Source organism: Telmatherina bonti (assembly GCF_933228915.1).
Source record: "Telmatherina bonti genome assembly, chromosome: 17".
Lineage (NCBI taxonomy): Eukaryota > Metazoa > Chordata > Actinopteri > Atheriniformes > Telmatherinidae > Telmatherina > Telmatherina bonti.
In genome coordinates, this window is record NC_136615.1 from 7,291,680 (window position 1) to 7,305,440 (window position 13,761).

The following is a 13,761-nucleotide window of genomic DNA, read 5'->3' on the forward strand; positions in this document are numbered from 1 at the left end:
GGGAATTGCAGGGAACGAGGAGAGGACTGTGTTCAGAGTGGCTTGGTCTGAGGTTGACGTTCCACTCCGGTTGTCCTCGGCTGAAACGGCGCTGGTGGTGGACGTCTGGCGTCCTGGCGGCCCGCTGAGGGGATGTGGAGGATCAGGTGTTGCAGCAGCTGCAGTGAAGAGAGATAAAAACAGAAAGTGTGTCAGCTGCTGCCCGATGAAGACCTCCAGACATCTCATTTCGCTGGAAGGTTGAAGGACATTCGACTGTTGCATCACATCACTCGCTTTCATCCTGCGACGCCGACGTAAAAAACATGTTTTATAAACATCTAAACCTTTCAGCATGTTTATCGGTGTTCAGGGTGAGTTATTCAGCTGTAACGTTAATTATTTTATCGTCTGTTTTATACACATAGACTGTGTATAAAAGATGGGCGGAGCCTCCGTAGGAGAGCTGAAATGAACCTCGGTGGACAAATCCCAACGCCGCCATCTTGGCAGCGTTACACACATCACAAAAATGGGTGGAGCTAAAAGGGGGGCAGGAGTGCGGGGGGGTGGATGATTGCCATTGATCAAACTCTCAGATGCCTGTCGCTCTGAGCTAACCTGGAGCTAACTGGCTAACTGAGGTAAACTGGCTAAAGCTAAGCTGTTGGCCGCTAAAATCTGCGGTTGTGCTACGCTCGGCCTACTTGTCACTGGATGCCTGATACCTGTCAATAAAAACACACGCCCCTCTCCTTCAAAAGTTGTCATGAAGGTAAACCTGAAATCTAGGAGGATTTTTGGACCATGTAAAGACGTTTATTTCTGCTGTGAAGTTGGTCTTTTTTTGCATGGGACTCTATGGGGATTGACCAAGCGGCAACTTCCGGCGGTTAAAAGTGAAGACGTGCATAAAACTGCTGTTCCACCTTCATCCACTAGGGGCTGCAAAACAGAGCAAATCTCCATAGACTCCAATGTTAAAAAGACCAACTTCACAGCAGAAATAAACATGTTTACAGTCTGGTTCAAAAACCCATTTTAGGTTTAATAGGTCAGGTTTACCTTCATGACAACTGTGGGGGGAGTGAATTTTTTTCTAACTCACCCGTTTAAAAGTAATTTAATCTCAAAGTTTGGCATATTTAGGGGCGTATCCTTTTGATTGACAGGTACCAATCTCCCGCTTCAAGTCAGAAGAACGTAGAACAACCGCAGTTTTCAGCCGGTTAACAATGTGACTTAGCTTTAGCCAGCTTACCTCCGTTAGCTGGTTAGCTCCTGTTATCTCCGGGTTAGCTCGGTTAGCTTTTAGCTACAGAAAGCCTGGAGTTCGCTTGATGTCAATCATCCACCATGATGCTCACAGCCCCCCTCTCAGCTCCACCTCTTTGCCCATGTTTGTATTTTCCGGGTGAGACGACGCGCATGACCCTGCCAAGATGGCGACGGTAGGAACCGCCCACCGAGCTTCAATTCAGCTCTTCAGAAACCTACGAGTGACGTCACAGAGGCTCCGCCCATCTCTTTATATATAGTCTATGGGTTTGACTCTTTTGTGGAGCCCCTAGTGGATAAAGGGGGAACTGCAGTTATATAGTTATAGTTTCACTTTTAGCCATTGCTGTTTGCTGTTGACACTGTTTTTTTGTTTTTTGTTTTTTTCTCTCTTTGGCAAAGAAGTTTGTGTGTTTTCCACCACTTCTGCACTCAGTTGTTGAATTTTTTTAATACATTTTATTTATTTTTCATTAATTTTTCTCCATTTATTTTACTCTATTTTCCAGTCATTTGGCAGTTTTTATCCAAAGCAATTAACATGTGGTTAGTGATCCGTCGACCATAGCGATTAAGCTAACATGCATGTCTTTGGACAGTGGGAAGTAGCTGGACAGAACCCACGCAGACACATGGAGAACACGCTGACTCTGCACAGAAAGTCCTCTGTTTGAACCCTAACCCCCAAGCCGAGGCTCGAACCTGTGACCTTGTGGCTGTGAGGCCACAGTTCTCATAGAATGTATGTTGTTTTATGTCAGATGGAGACTGGTAGCTGCAGATAATTCCACATAATGCCACTGGTGACCCTGGTTCTTCCGCTCTCACACGATCTCATCGATACAAACTCTCATCTGCGACCTCGTAAACATCTTTTTCAACTGGAATTAGCATTTTTGGCTGCATGTCCACAGACACACATCGTAAAACCAGATCATCAAACTGGATCTGCTGGTCGGTGTGGGAGAGCCCACAGCTGGCCGTGTAACATCTTTATGGGTCCCAGTGGAAACAGTGGTTATAGCCACTCCAACTCAATCATTGCATCTTAGTTGGTGTCCCAGTGGGGACTGGGATGAATATTCATGCAGGCAGCAGCTTGTTGTTGCGAGGATGATCGTTTCCGTTATTAAACATTCATTTTGCCACATTTATCTCACATAAACGGTGAACAGCAGGCGTGCGCAGCCATGTTAAATATTATTTCACTCTTTATTTATCATTAACAGTTGACCCTTGGCTAAGCCCCGCCCCCATGGTTACTGTTGCTACGTCTTAAAAAGCTTTCCCCAGCAAAACACATGGTATTTTATATTCCAAAGGAAATCATTTCAGATTTCTGGAGTAATAGTTGGGAAATATCAGAAAGAAGTAGACAGAAAGAACAACGACATGCTGCAGAAAAATACATTCATGTGTCGGCTGAGCAACTATTATGAAGACGACATTAAAGTCCATGCAAAAGCTCACTGCTCATATAGCAGACACCGCCCCCCCAACGTATTGACTGATCATGTACAGAACAAACCTATAAACTTTCTTTCTTCAGTATATTGTTGTATTTGAAGCTAGAAAACCCCTAAATAATGTGACGTGGCAACCTTGAAGAAGCTGCCATTTTCAACCGGATGAGATTTAATGAGAACTGAGGCTTTTGAGCTAAACGCTGTTCAATGGAAACATGATGTTTGTCAAAACTAATAAGAAATATTGCTATTATTTATAGAAACATGTAATGAAATGCAGCTTCTGTTAAAGCTCAAGTAACTTTCAGTTAGCACTCTACAAGCCTTGTGCTAACAGCTGTGTGCTAGCTGGTTAGCATCTTACCTCGAAATAAACATGGTAGTATTTCTTAATTTTAGCTGCTTTTTTTTTTTTTTTTTTTTTTTTTTTTTTTTTGCTAAATAAAAGCAGCATTTCTAAGTTTTAAAAAGCAAATGTTTCCATTGAACACTTGCTCGGTCAGCGATGCGACGCCTCCAGATCGGCAGGACGAGGTGCTTTTTGGGAAGTTTCTGGGAATATTTGACTTTGACTTTCTTTTTTCCTGGATGCGGGCCGGACACGGAGAGACACAGCCGAGGACGTGATGTCCACGTTGGAACTGTATTTATTTGTAAAACCTTTGTGAATAAAGTGTTTAAATCCAACAGAATCAACCACAAAACCCAGAAAGCTGAAGTGAAAACACAGAAAGTCTTGTGAACAGCATGATGTTCTGAATAAACTCAGTTTATGTCTTTATGATTTGGTTTTTGTCAGAGTTTATCGCCTCCCTCCTCAGTCTCAGCCCGTTAAACCTTAAATCTGTTTATTCCTGCGAAAGCGACGATGAAATGAGGTTTGATTTCACATAAAACGACACTGAAAGTTGCATCTGTGTGTTTTCAGGCAGATTTATCGATTTCCAGAGACATCAATCTCCATCATGTCTGCTTTCGGCGAGCGCCCCCCCCCCCCCCCCCCCCCCCCACCCCCACCCCCCACCCCTCCGCCGCCACTTGTGCCGCCATCTGTTCTCGATTACTGTGAGTTACGAGCAGTAATTGAAGCATCTGTTAATCCTGCGAGCATCCTCTGCTCCCTCACTGGATTCGCTGCTTTTTCTTTTCCTCTACGCGTCTGAACCGAACCTCCACCACTGAACCGATCGATCAGTTTTAGCCTCTTCGCATCGACGTCGTGATGCATCTATAACTTGGAGAGTAGCTGATCTTAAAGACCAAACTTTGGCAGACCTGATCCAGACTTTATACAAGTGAGAAATGTGATAAAACAAGTCTTTTATTAAGTAAAAAACTCCTAAAAGCAGCTTGTTGATGTTTCTTTTCTGTCTTTCTCAATTTGAGAAAAACTGTCTTAAAACAAGATGATTTGTCTTCATTTTGCTTCAAAAAAAGCTGATTTTCCAAGTTTTCAATGGTTTAACTCTTAATTTTAAGACTCAGTTACGACAAATACTTTTACGAAGAAGATAAGTGCAGTTTGGCTGATTCCAGACGTCTTTTAGTGGATTATAAGTCTCAGTACGGGGACATTTCTGCTGTTACAGCTTTCAGCTGGACATTTTCCCTGGAAGCAGCCGCCTGCTGCAGGTGAAGGATGAAGATTCAGGTGACTCTTCATGTTCCTCTTTCACACGGTGGATTATTAAACCCTCACAGCAGAATAAACTGATGTTCTTCATCTCGTCGCCTTGAAGGGTCCGCTCGTTTTCCTGCCTCAGACCTGCCAGCTGCAGCTGAAGAGCCCGTCTTCAGCCTGATGGGGAATCAGCGGGAAAGAGCTGCAAACCAGACAAACAAGCCTTTTCAGAGATGCTGCTGAGCCACACGCCAGCAGAAACCAGACAGTGTGTTTATGGGTGTGTGGAAGCGGCGTTGGTGTGTGTGCATTGCAGGCAGGGTATCCAGACTCAGCTAACAGGCAGGATGTGTGTGAGCAGGAGGCTGGAGGACGAGCCAGAGGCAGACGCTTCCTGCTGTCACTCTGTCTGGCTCTGGCATGTTTACACGCTTGATGGAGGTAAAAGGCCCCGGCACACACACACACACACACACACGTGTCCCGTACTCAAGCACACTTATGCATAGATAAGCGGCGTCGCTCTGTGATTGGTGTAATCATCCTTGTTTGACTGAAATCCTCCATGATCGACCCAACTGCCCGGACGTGAAGCTGCAGCTTCCTTTCAGCAGCCGGATCAGCGTGACGGCGACGGCTTTGAGGGAAGCGCGAGGCAGAGGTAGGCAGACAGGTGGGGCGTCCATATGTCGCTGCAGCTCCCGCCCTGCTTCATGCTGCTCGCATCTCCAACCCGGATGAGGGTCAGAGGGCAGGCTGCTGGCTCTCCATCCTCAGCACGGACATTTGGCATCATCGCTGTCCTGCTGTTCAACCTATGTTCATCAGAATCCACTAAAACTGTAAAAACAGAGGATTAAGTCTCTTTTTTCATAAAGTTGATAAGAAATGTCACTCAGGTCGACGTTGTTTGGGTCTGATGAGGTTTGAAAGCTGCTGACTGTGTGGAAGTGGGAAAAATGAGCTAATGGGAGACTTTGATTCAGTTTGTACATAAAATGATCATCATCATCATCTCAGGACCAGCAGTGATGGTCATGTGACCCTCCAGCTGAGGTTTTCCAGCGTTTCTATCCGTCCAGGAGGTTTACAATCCAGACACAACATGTAGTGTTTATTCAGAGACTCTAGATGGTAAATCCACCATTATTTATCACATCTTCATCATGAGAAACATGGTTTCACTACAGGGTCCGCACCGTTCATCACCTGGCAGGCTGAACCCCTCGGATCCGACGGCTTGGTCTGTGAGAACGCTCCTCTTAACCACATGGGTCGAACAAACCAATCAGAATCAGTTTGCAGATAAACGTAGAAAATGATAAATAATGTTGATGTGTGGCCTTTATTTATTCCCATTATGTCCCATTTTGTCCCAGAAGAGCAGTAATTTCCCTCCATTTGTTAATCCATCCTTCCATCCATCCATCCATCCGTTAATCCATCATCCATCCATCCATCCGTTAATCCATCATCCATCCATCCATCCTTCCATCCATCCATCCATCCGTTAATCCATCATCCATCCATCCATCCGTTAATCCATCATCCATCCATCCATCCATCCGTCCATCCGTTAATCCATCATCCATCCATCCATCCTTCCATCCATCCATCCATCCGTTAATCCATCATCCATCCATCCATCCATCCATCCGTTAATCCATCCATCTATCCATCCATCCATCCATCCGTTAATCCATCCATCCATCCCATAATTCATCCATCTGTCCCATAATTCATCCATCCATCCATTAATCCATCTATCCATCCATCCATCCGTTAATCCATCCATCCCATAATTCATCCATCTGTCCCATAACCCATCCATCCATCTGTTAATCCATCCATCTGTCCATCCATCCATTAATCCATCTATCCATCCATCCATCCGTTAATCCATCCATCCATCCCATAATTCATCCATCCATCCCATAATCCATCCATCCATCCCATAATCCATCCATCTGTCCCATAATCCATCCATCCGTTAATCCATCCTTCCCTCCATCCATCTGTCCGTCCATCCAGTCTTGTTTCCTTGCTGTGCAGCAGGTCACCGTTCTGATCCAGCTCTTCTTCCACATCTTCCTCACCCAGACTTAACCTCCAGGAACTTGCTTTGTTAACTCACTTTGCAGTATTTGACCTTTGGTTTGCACTCCGACTTTTTGCCTCAGCTGGAATCACGTCTATTAATCCCACTTAGTGTTTATGAGGCGCTGCGATCAGCTCCCGTTCTGCTCACTAAGGACAGAAGCTTCAGATTAGACTTGACCCCCGTCTCCATTCGTCTCAATGAAGCTGTCTGAAGACGAGGACGGGACAAAGACGGCGCGGGTGCACAGTGTCAGGCGGGACAGGAGCTAACATGTAATCCAATTCCTCTCCTCTTCGTCTTCATTCACTCCCTGTCATGACAGATTATGTTAAAGGGGAGGAAGAGGGGGGTTGGATGATAAATGAGAGGGACGAAGAAGAAGAGGAGACAATGAAGCTGCAGTGAGGTCAGCGGTGATGAACGAGTGAGTGTGTGAGCTGTGTGTCGTCTCTGTGATCCTGCTAGTGAATCTGGAGGCTAATGAAGTGTGTTGTGTAAACAGTCTGCTGCATCACCGCTCAGCGTTTTAATCGTTCGCACGTCCGACGTTAACAAGCTGCTTTCAGTTCAGAGCTGGAGGCAGAGAGAAGATGTAAATATCTGTGCATGAGCAACATTTTATAATAACAGTTTCAGCAGATTTGTCTCCTACAAAACTTTCCTCTTACTTAGGCGTTCTGCGGAACGTATCAGGACACAGAAGGAGAACATTTTCATCCTGCATTATGCTGAATGCACCGTGCTTACATGGCATGATTAACAACTTTGTACTAGTTACCTGGTAACTAGTTTTAGATTTTATTGGAACTTGAATACCTGAGATAATACAGGGTTGGACCCCCTTTTAGTTCCTGGTGTTATAAATTCATCGAGATGGAAGCATTCTTTAGAGATCTTGACATGAAACATCACACAGTTGCTATACATCACCATGAGAATCTCCCGTTCCACCTCATCACCATGAGAATCTCCCGTTCCACCTCATCACCATGAGAATCTCCCGTTCCACCTCATCATGATGAGAATCTCCCGTTCCACCTCATCATGATGAGAATCTCCCGTTCCACCTCATCATGATGAGAATCTCCCGTTCCACCTCATCATGATGAGAATCTCCCGTTCCACCGCATCATGATGAGAATCTCCCGTTCCACCTCATCACCATGAGAATCTCCCGTTCCACCTCATCATGATGAGAATTTCCCATTCCACCTCATCACCATGAGAATCTCCCGTTCCACCTCATCATGATGAGAATTTCCCATTCCACCTCATCACCATGAGAATCTCCCGTTCCACCTCATCACCATGAGAATCTCCCGTTCCACCTCATCACCATGAGAATCTCCCGTTCCACCTCATCATGATGAGAATCTCCCGTTCCACCTCATCACCATGAGAATCTCCCGTTCCACCACATCATGATGAGAATCTCCCGTTCCACCTCATCACCATGAGAATCTCCCGTTCCACCACATCATGATGAGAATCTCCCGTTCCACCTCATCACCATGAGAATCTCCCGTTCCACCTCATCATGATGAGAATTTCCCATTCCACCTCATCACCATGAGAATCTCCCGTTCCACCTCATCACCATGAGAATCTCCCGTTCCACCTCATCATCATGAGAATCTCCCATTCCACCTCATCACCATGAGAATCTCCCGTTCCACCTCATCATGATGAGAATCTCCCGTTCCACCTCATCACCATGAGAATCTCCCGTTCCACCACATCATGATGAGAATCTCCCGTTCCACTTCATCACCATGAGAATCTCCCGTTCCACCTCATCATGATGAGAATTTCCCATTCCACCTCATCACCATGAGAATCTCCCGTTCCACCTCATCACCATGAGAATCTCCCGTTCCACCTCATCACCATGAGAATCTCCCGTTCCACCACATCATGATGAGAATCTCCCGTTCCACCTCATCACCATGAGAATCTCCCGTTCCACCACATCATGATGAGAATCTCCCGTTCCACCTCATCACCATGAGAATCTCCCGTTCCACCTCATCATGATGAGAATTTCCCATTCCACCTCATCACCATGAGAATCTCCCGTTCCACCTCATCACCATGAGAATCTCCCGTTCCACCTCATCATCATGAGAATCTCCCATTCCACCTCATCACCATGAGAATCTCCCGTTCCACCTCATCATGATGAGAATCTCCCGTTCCACCTCATCACCATGAGAATCTCCCGTTCCACCACATCATGATGAGAATCTCCCGTTCCACTTCATCACCATGAGAATCTCCCGTTCCACCTCATCATGATGAGAATTTCCCATTCCACCTCATCACCATGAGAATCTCCCGTTCCACCTCATCACCATGAGAATCTCCCGTTCCACCTCATCATCATGAGAATCTCCCGTTCCACCTCATCATGATGAGAATCTCCCGTTCCACCTCATCATGATGAGAATCTCCCGTTCCACCTCATCACCATGAGAATCTCCTGTTCCACCTCATCACCATGAGAATCTCCCGTTCCACCTCATCACCATGAGAATCTCCCGTTCCACCTCATCACCATGAGAATCTCACGTTCCACCACATCATGATGAGAATCTCCCGTTCCACCTCATCACCATGAGAATCTCCCGTTCCACCTCATCACCATGAGAATCTCCCGTTCCATCTCATCACCATGAGAATCTCCCGTTCCACCTCATCACCATGAGAATCTCCCGTTCCACCTCATCACCATGAGAATCTCCCGTTCCACCTCATCATGATGAGAATCTCCCGTTCCACCTCATCACCATGAGAATCTCCCGTTCCACCTCATCACCATGAGAATCTCCCGTTCCACCTCATCATGATGAGAATCTCCCGTTCCACCTCATCACCATGAGAATCTCCCGTTCCACCTCATCATGATGAGAATCTCCCGTTCCACCTCATCATGATGAGAATCTCCCGTTCCACCTCATCACCATGAGAATCTCCCGTTCCACCTCATCACCATGAGAATCTCACGTTCCATCTCATCACCATGAGAATCTCCCGTTCCACCTCATCACCATGAGAATCTCCCGTTCCACCTCATCACCATGAGAATCTCCCGTTCCACCACATCATGATGAGAATCTCCCGTTCCACCTCATCACCATGAGAATCTCCCGTTCCACCTCATCACCATGAGAATCTCCCGTTCCACCTCATCACCATGAGAATCTCCTGTTCCACCTCATCACCATGAGAATCTCCCGTTCCACCTCATCACCATGAGAATCTCCCGTTCCACCTCATCACCATGAGAATCTCCTGTTCCACCTCATCACCATGAGAATCTCCCGTTCCACCTCATCATGATGAGAATCTCCCGTTCCACCTCATCACCATGAGAATCTCCCGTTCCACCTCATCATGATGAGAATCTCCCGTTCCACCTCATCACCATGAGAATCTCCCGTTCCACCTCATCACCATGAGAATCTCCCGTTCCACCTCATCATGATGAGAATCTCCCGTTCCACCTCATCATGATGAGAATCTCCCGTTCCACCTCATCACCATGAGAATCTCCCGTTCCACCTCATCACCATGAGAATCTCCCGTTCCACCGCATCATGATGAGAATCTCCCGTTCCACCTCATCACCATGAGAATCTCCCGTTCCACCTCATCACCATGAGAATCTCCCGTTCCACCACATCATGATGAGAATCTCCCGTTCCACCTCATCACCATGAGAATCTCACGTTCCACCTCATCACCATGAGGAGGGAACCCGGTGTGGTCTTCTGCTGCTGGAGACCATCTGCTTCCAGGCTGGACGTGTTATGTCCAGTGCTGACTGGACTTCCTGTTGTCTTTCCATCATCTCCAACCAGTCTGACCAGTCTCCTCTGACGTCAACATCTGGATGTTTTCTCTTCTCTGGAACCCCTGGAGATGGTTGCTGGTGAAAATCCCAGTAAATACTCAGACCAGCAGCCTTAAATCTGCTTTTCTTCCTCATCCTGGTGCTCAGTTTGACCTTCAGCAAGTCGTCTTCACCTTACTTACTATTTATTTACTTATATCCACAACATATTTCTTTATACATTAAGTTGGACATCACTTTGATTCCTCCTTGTTGAAGTCAGTTTAAAAGGGTTGCTATGATGGTATTTGGAGTTTTCTGAGCTTTCTACAGTGTTACAGTGTTGAATCTTCATCAGACATGTGAACGACACTGTTTTTTATCACCTAAACGCATGTTTGAGTTTGAGTTTGAGTTCCAGCACTCTCTCCGTTCGGTATCCATGGCGACGAAAAACGCGTCGTTTTAGAGAGTTTTTTTCTACTTGGAAATCCTTGTGACGTCCCGGGGGATAAGGTTCGGTGATTGGTTACCTTCTACTGGTTAACAAGGGCATGTACAAATACATCAGGCGGGTGGAAAACGTGGGATAAAGTTATTTCCAACGATGGCTGGTGAGTTTACCAAAGAGAGACATCCTGCTGCATTCGTTGCTGTGGGTTGCTGTTTTCCACTTCGTTTTCAGGCTCTGATTCAGGTTCCAACATGTAGGGCTGTATGCTATGTGTTGACATGGTATTTTGTTTTTTTATTGAGTTCATATGAGCCTAATCCTTCTGTTTATGAGATGTTACAATGACGGCGAAAGCAGGTGCGGTGCGCGCTCCTGATGTAGTGCAGTGGCGGGAGGCGGGGCTTAATGCGGAAGAGTCTCAATCCACTCGTTTTGCCCGCAGGCTGATCTGACAGCCTACGGAGAGGGTCGGTCTGAAGTAAATAAAGCCATTTGTGACAATAACTCCATCAATCCCAGCCCTTCTGGTCTCAGAAATAAAAATAAATTAGCCTGAAATGTACAGAATAGTTCCACTTTAAACATCACTGTTGGCTTGTAGATAATTAGAATTAAATTATTTTCACACTTTATCTGCAGAACTTTGGGGGAAAAGCTAAAACTGGCTGAAAATGTTCAAATATTGATATAAAACCCTGACCTTACTAATGCCTTTCTCTCCCTGCAGGCTTATTTTCGTCAGGGGGTTGCCCTGCAGTACCTGGGTCGTCATGCCGACGCCCTGGCAGCGTTCGCCTCCGGCCTCGCGCAAGACCCCAAGAGCCTGCAGCTGCTCGTCGGGATGGTGGAGGCTGCCATGAAGTCGCCTCTCAGAGGTAAGTTTCTTCTTCTGCAGCAACGTGCTGAGCTGTCAGCGCTAACACGCATTAGCACGAAACTAAAACTTTTGAAGGTTGTGAAAGGACCAGGGAGACGTGAGGAGAAGGGAACCTGCTGCTGCTGCTTTCCTTTTGTTCTTTTATTCAGAAGTGATACGAACAAGTTAAAAGATGCGTCTGATTATTTATTCCTCACAACGGAGGAGGCTTTCATGTGAGAAGCAGCCAGATGAAAGAAAAACCTGCTGGATGCAGAGAAGAAGCAACGGATGGAACAGGGAGGAGGAACGTCCAAACGGAGCGCAAACGTCCTCGGTGATACCTGAAGGCAGAAAGACGGTCAGCTGATTGTAGCTGCAGAAGCTCCAGTCTGCAGGAGAAATCTGTCACCAGACTGGAAATGTTTTAGACTTTCCACAGTTCAGCGACGGAACCGGCGATCCGATTCTGGAAAATCCAAACAAACAGAAGAAGCTGAGCGAACAGCTTCCACCGCGACAGCGTACGGACGTTTTTACCAGAGAAGAGGAAACGTAAACGAAAAATAAAGACATTAAACTTTATTGTGAAGGAAGACGCCACAAACAGGCTCACACAGGTTTTTTTTAGTCCGCATGTTTGAGACCGTCCTTGATAACAATCCTTAAGAAAACTTTAAATTGAAGGTTTTCCTTGTTTACAATCAGTATTTCACCTACTTTTATGTCTTATTAAATCTGGTTTTATTTTCTGTTTGTGTTTTACTAATTTAAACAATATTTAATTTTAATAATTATACTAGCATAATTAGCACAAAGCTAAAACTTTAGCATTAGCAATGAACTTGGTTCAATGTTTACTAACCTAATGTTTTTAATACATTTTATTTTCTTAGTTAAGTGTAAGATGTTTTATTTAAACGTCCAGTGTTTTAGTTTCGCTGTGCGGTTAGCGAGGGTTTCCTGTAAATGTGTGTGTGTTTATATGTTATAAATGTGTGTGTATCGTGGGACGAGTGAGTTTTTGGTCTTGACTTTTTTTTTTTTTTATTGGTTATTTATGCTTTTAATTGTTGTCCTTCAGGAGACAAAGTTTATTTGATCGTGCTTTCCAGAAACACAGTGTTAAAGCTAAGAGCCTGGACTGCGTCTGCATGTTTTTAGCATGAATTCTTCTTGGTGATGAAATATTCAGCATGGACTCAGGCGTGTCATTGATCACCAGCAAACGCTTCGCAGGGCGTTTTATCTGCAGGTATCGGCAGCGTAGAGATGAAGGAAGAGCGCAGACAATGAAAGCCGGCCTGGAATGGCCCAGGTTGATGTTTTCACCCTTCAGCGGTGCAGAATCGGAGCACGGCTTCCTGGGATTTGCCCTGAATTTGGCGAACCAGAGCTTCTGTTTATGCATCTGCTTGAGGAGCAACGCTTGTGGAGTATCGACGGCGTTCTCTTTGAGGCGGAGTGGATGAGGTGAATCGAGCTCAAGGCCAGTATTAATGAGCAAACAGATCAGTGCTGTAACTTTTTTCCATGAAGTGGAAGCAGAAACAAGCAAAGCTTCAGACAGAGCATGCAGCGACCAGCGAGCAGAGCTCTGCTGCACAGCAGGCGGTTGTTCTGCCACCCAGAGGCAGCCGTCCTCTCAACTCCATCCCTCTTAATCTTCAAAGCAAACAAGCCTCTGCGTGTTCATGGAGCTGCAAGGCCTGAGCAAGCAGGCGGCGAGGCAACATGTGGGACCGCGGCGAGGGCCGATGCAGCAGGGAGCTGCAGTGTCAACATGGAAGAAGAGGGTCTGCCTGGGCTGGTCGGCCTCGTTCTGGTCTGCTGAGGTCTTTTTAAGAAGATCAGAGGAGGAAGTTTTTCTCTCAGTAGAAACATTTGTGCAGATTTTACTTACAGCAAGTCTGCAGATGGACTCAGTTAAATCAGAAGATGTTTCATGTTGAGACAAACTCTGATGTTGAAGAGGAGAAGATGTTGGTAACACAAGCAGAAAACGCCGTGAGCAGCAGAGTCCACCTGATTCTACAAACCTCTGTTTATTCTTCACTAACCTTCCTTCAGGCATCCCACAGGAAGAATGAATGCTTCAAATAAAACCTCTTTCTGCACAGTAAATACATACATATACATCTTATGACCCAAACTCCGGTAGGGCAACTGAGCCG

General features: G+C 45.9%; 1 protein-coding gene across 1 annotated transcript in view; it reads left to right on the plus strand.

Annotated features, from left to right (window-relative positions):
- Positions 1–13,761, plus strand: part of ttc28 (tetratricopeptide repeat domain 28) — a 147,055-nt gene that overhangs the window by 66,910 nt on the left and 66,384 nt on the right. The window contains exon 3 of the mRNA XM_079257231.1: positions 11,459–11,606. Coding sequence (XP_079113357.1) covers positions 11,459–11,606 — 148 coding nt within the window. The remainder of the gene's footprint in view (positions 1–11,458; positions 11,607–13,761) is intronic.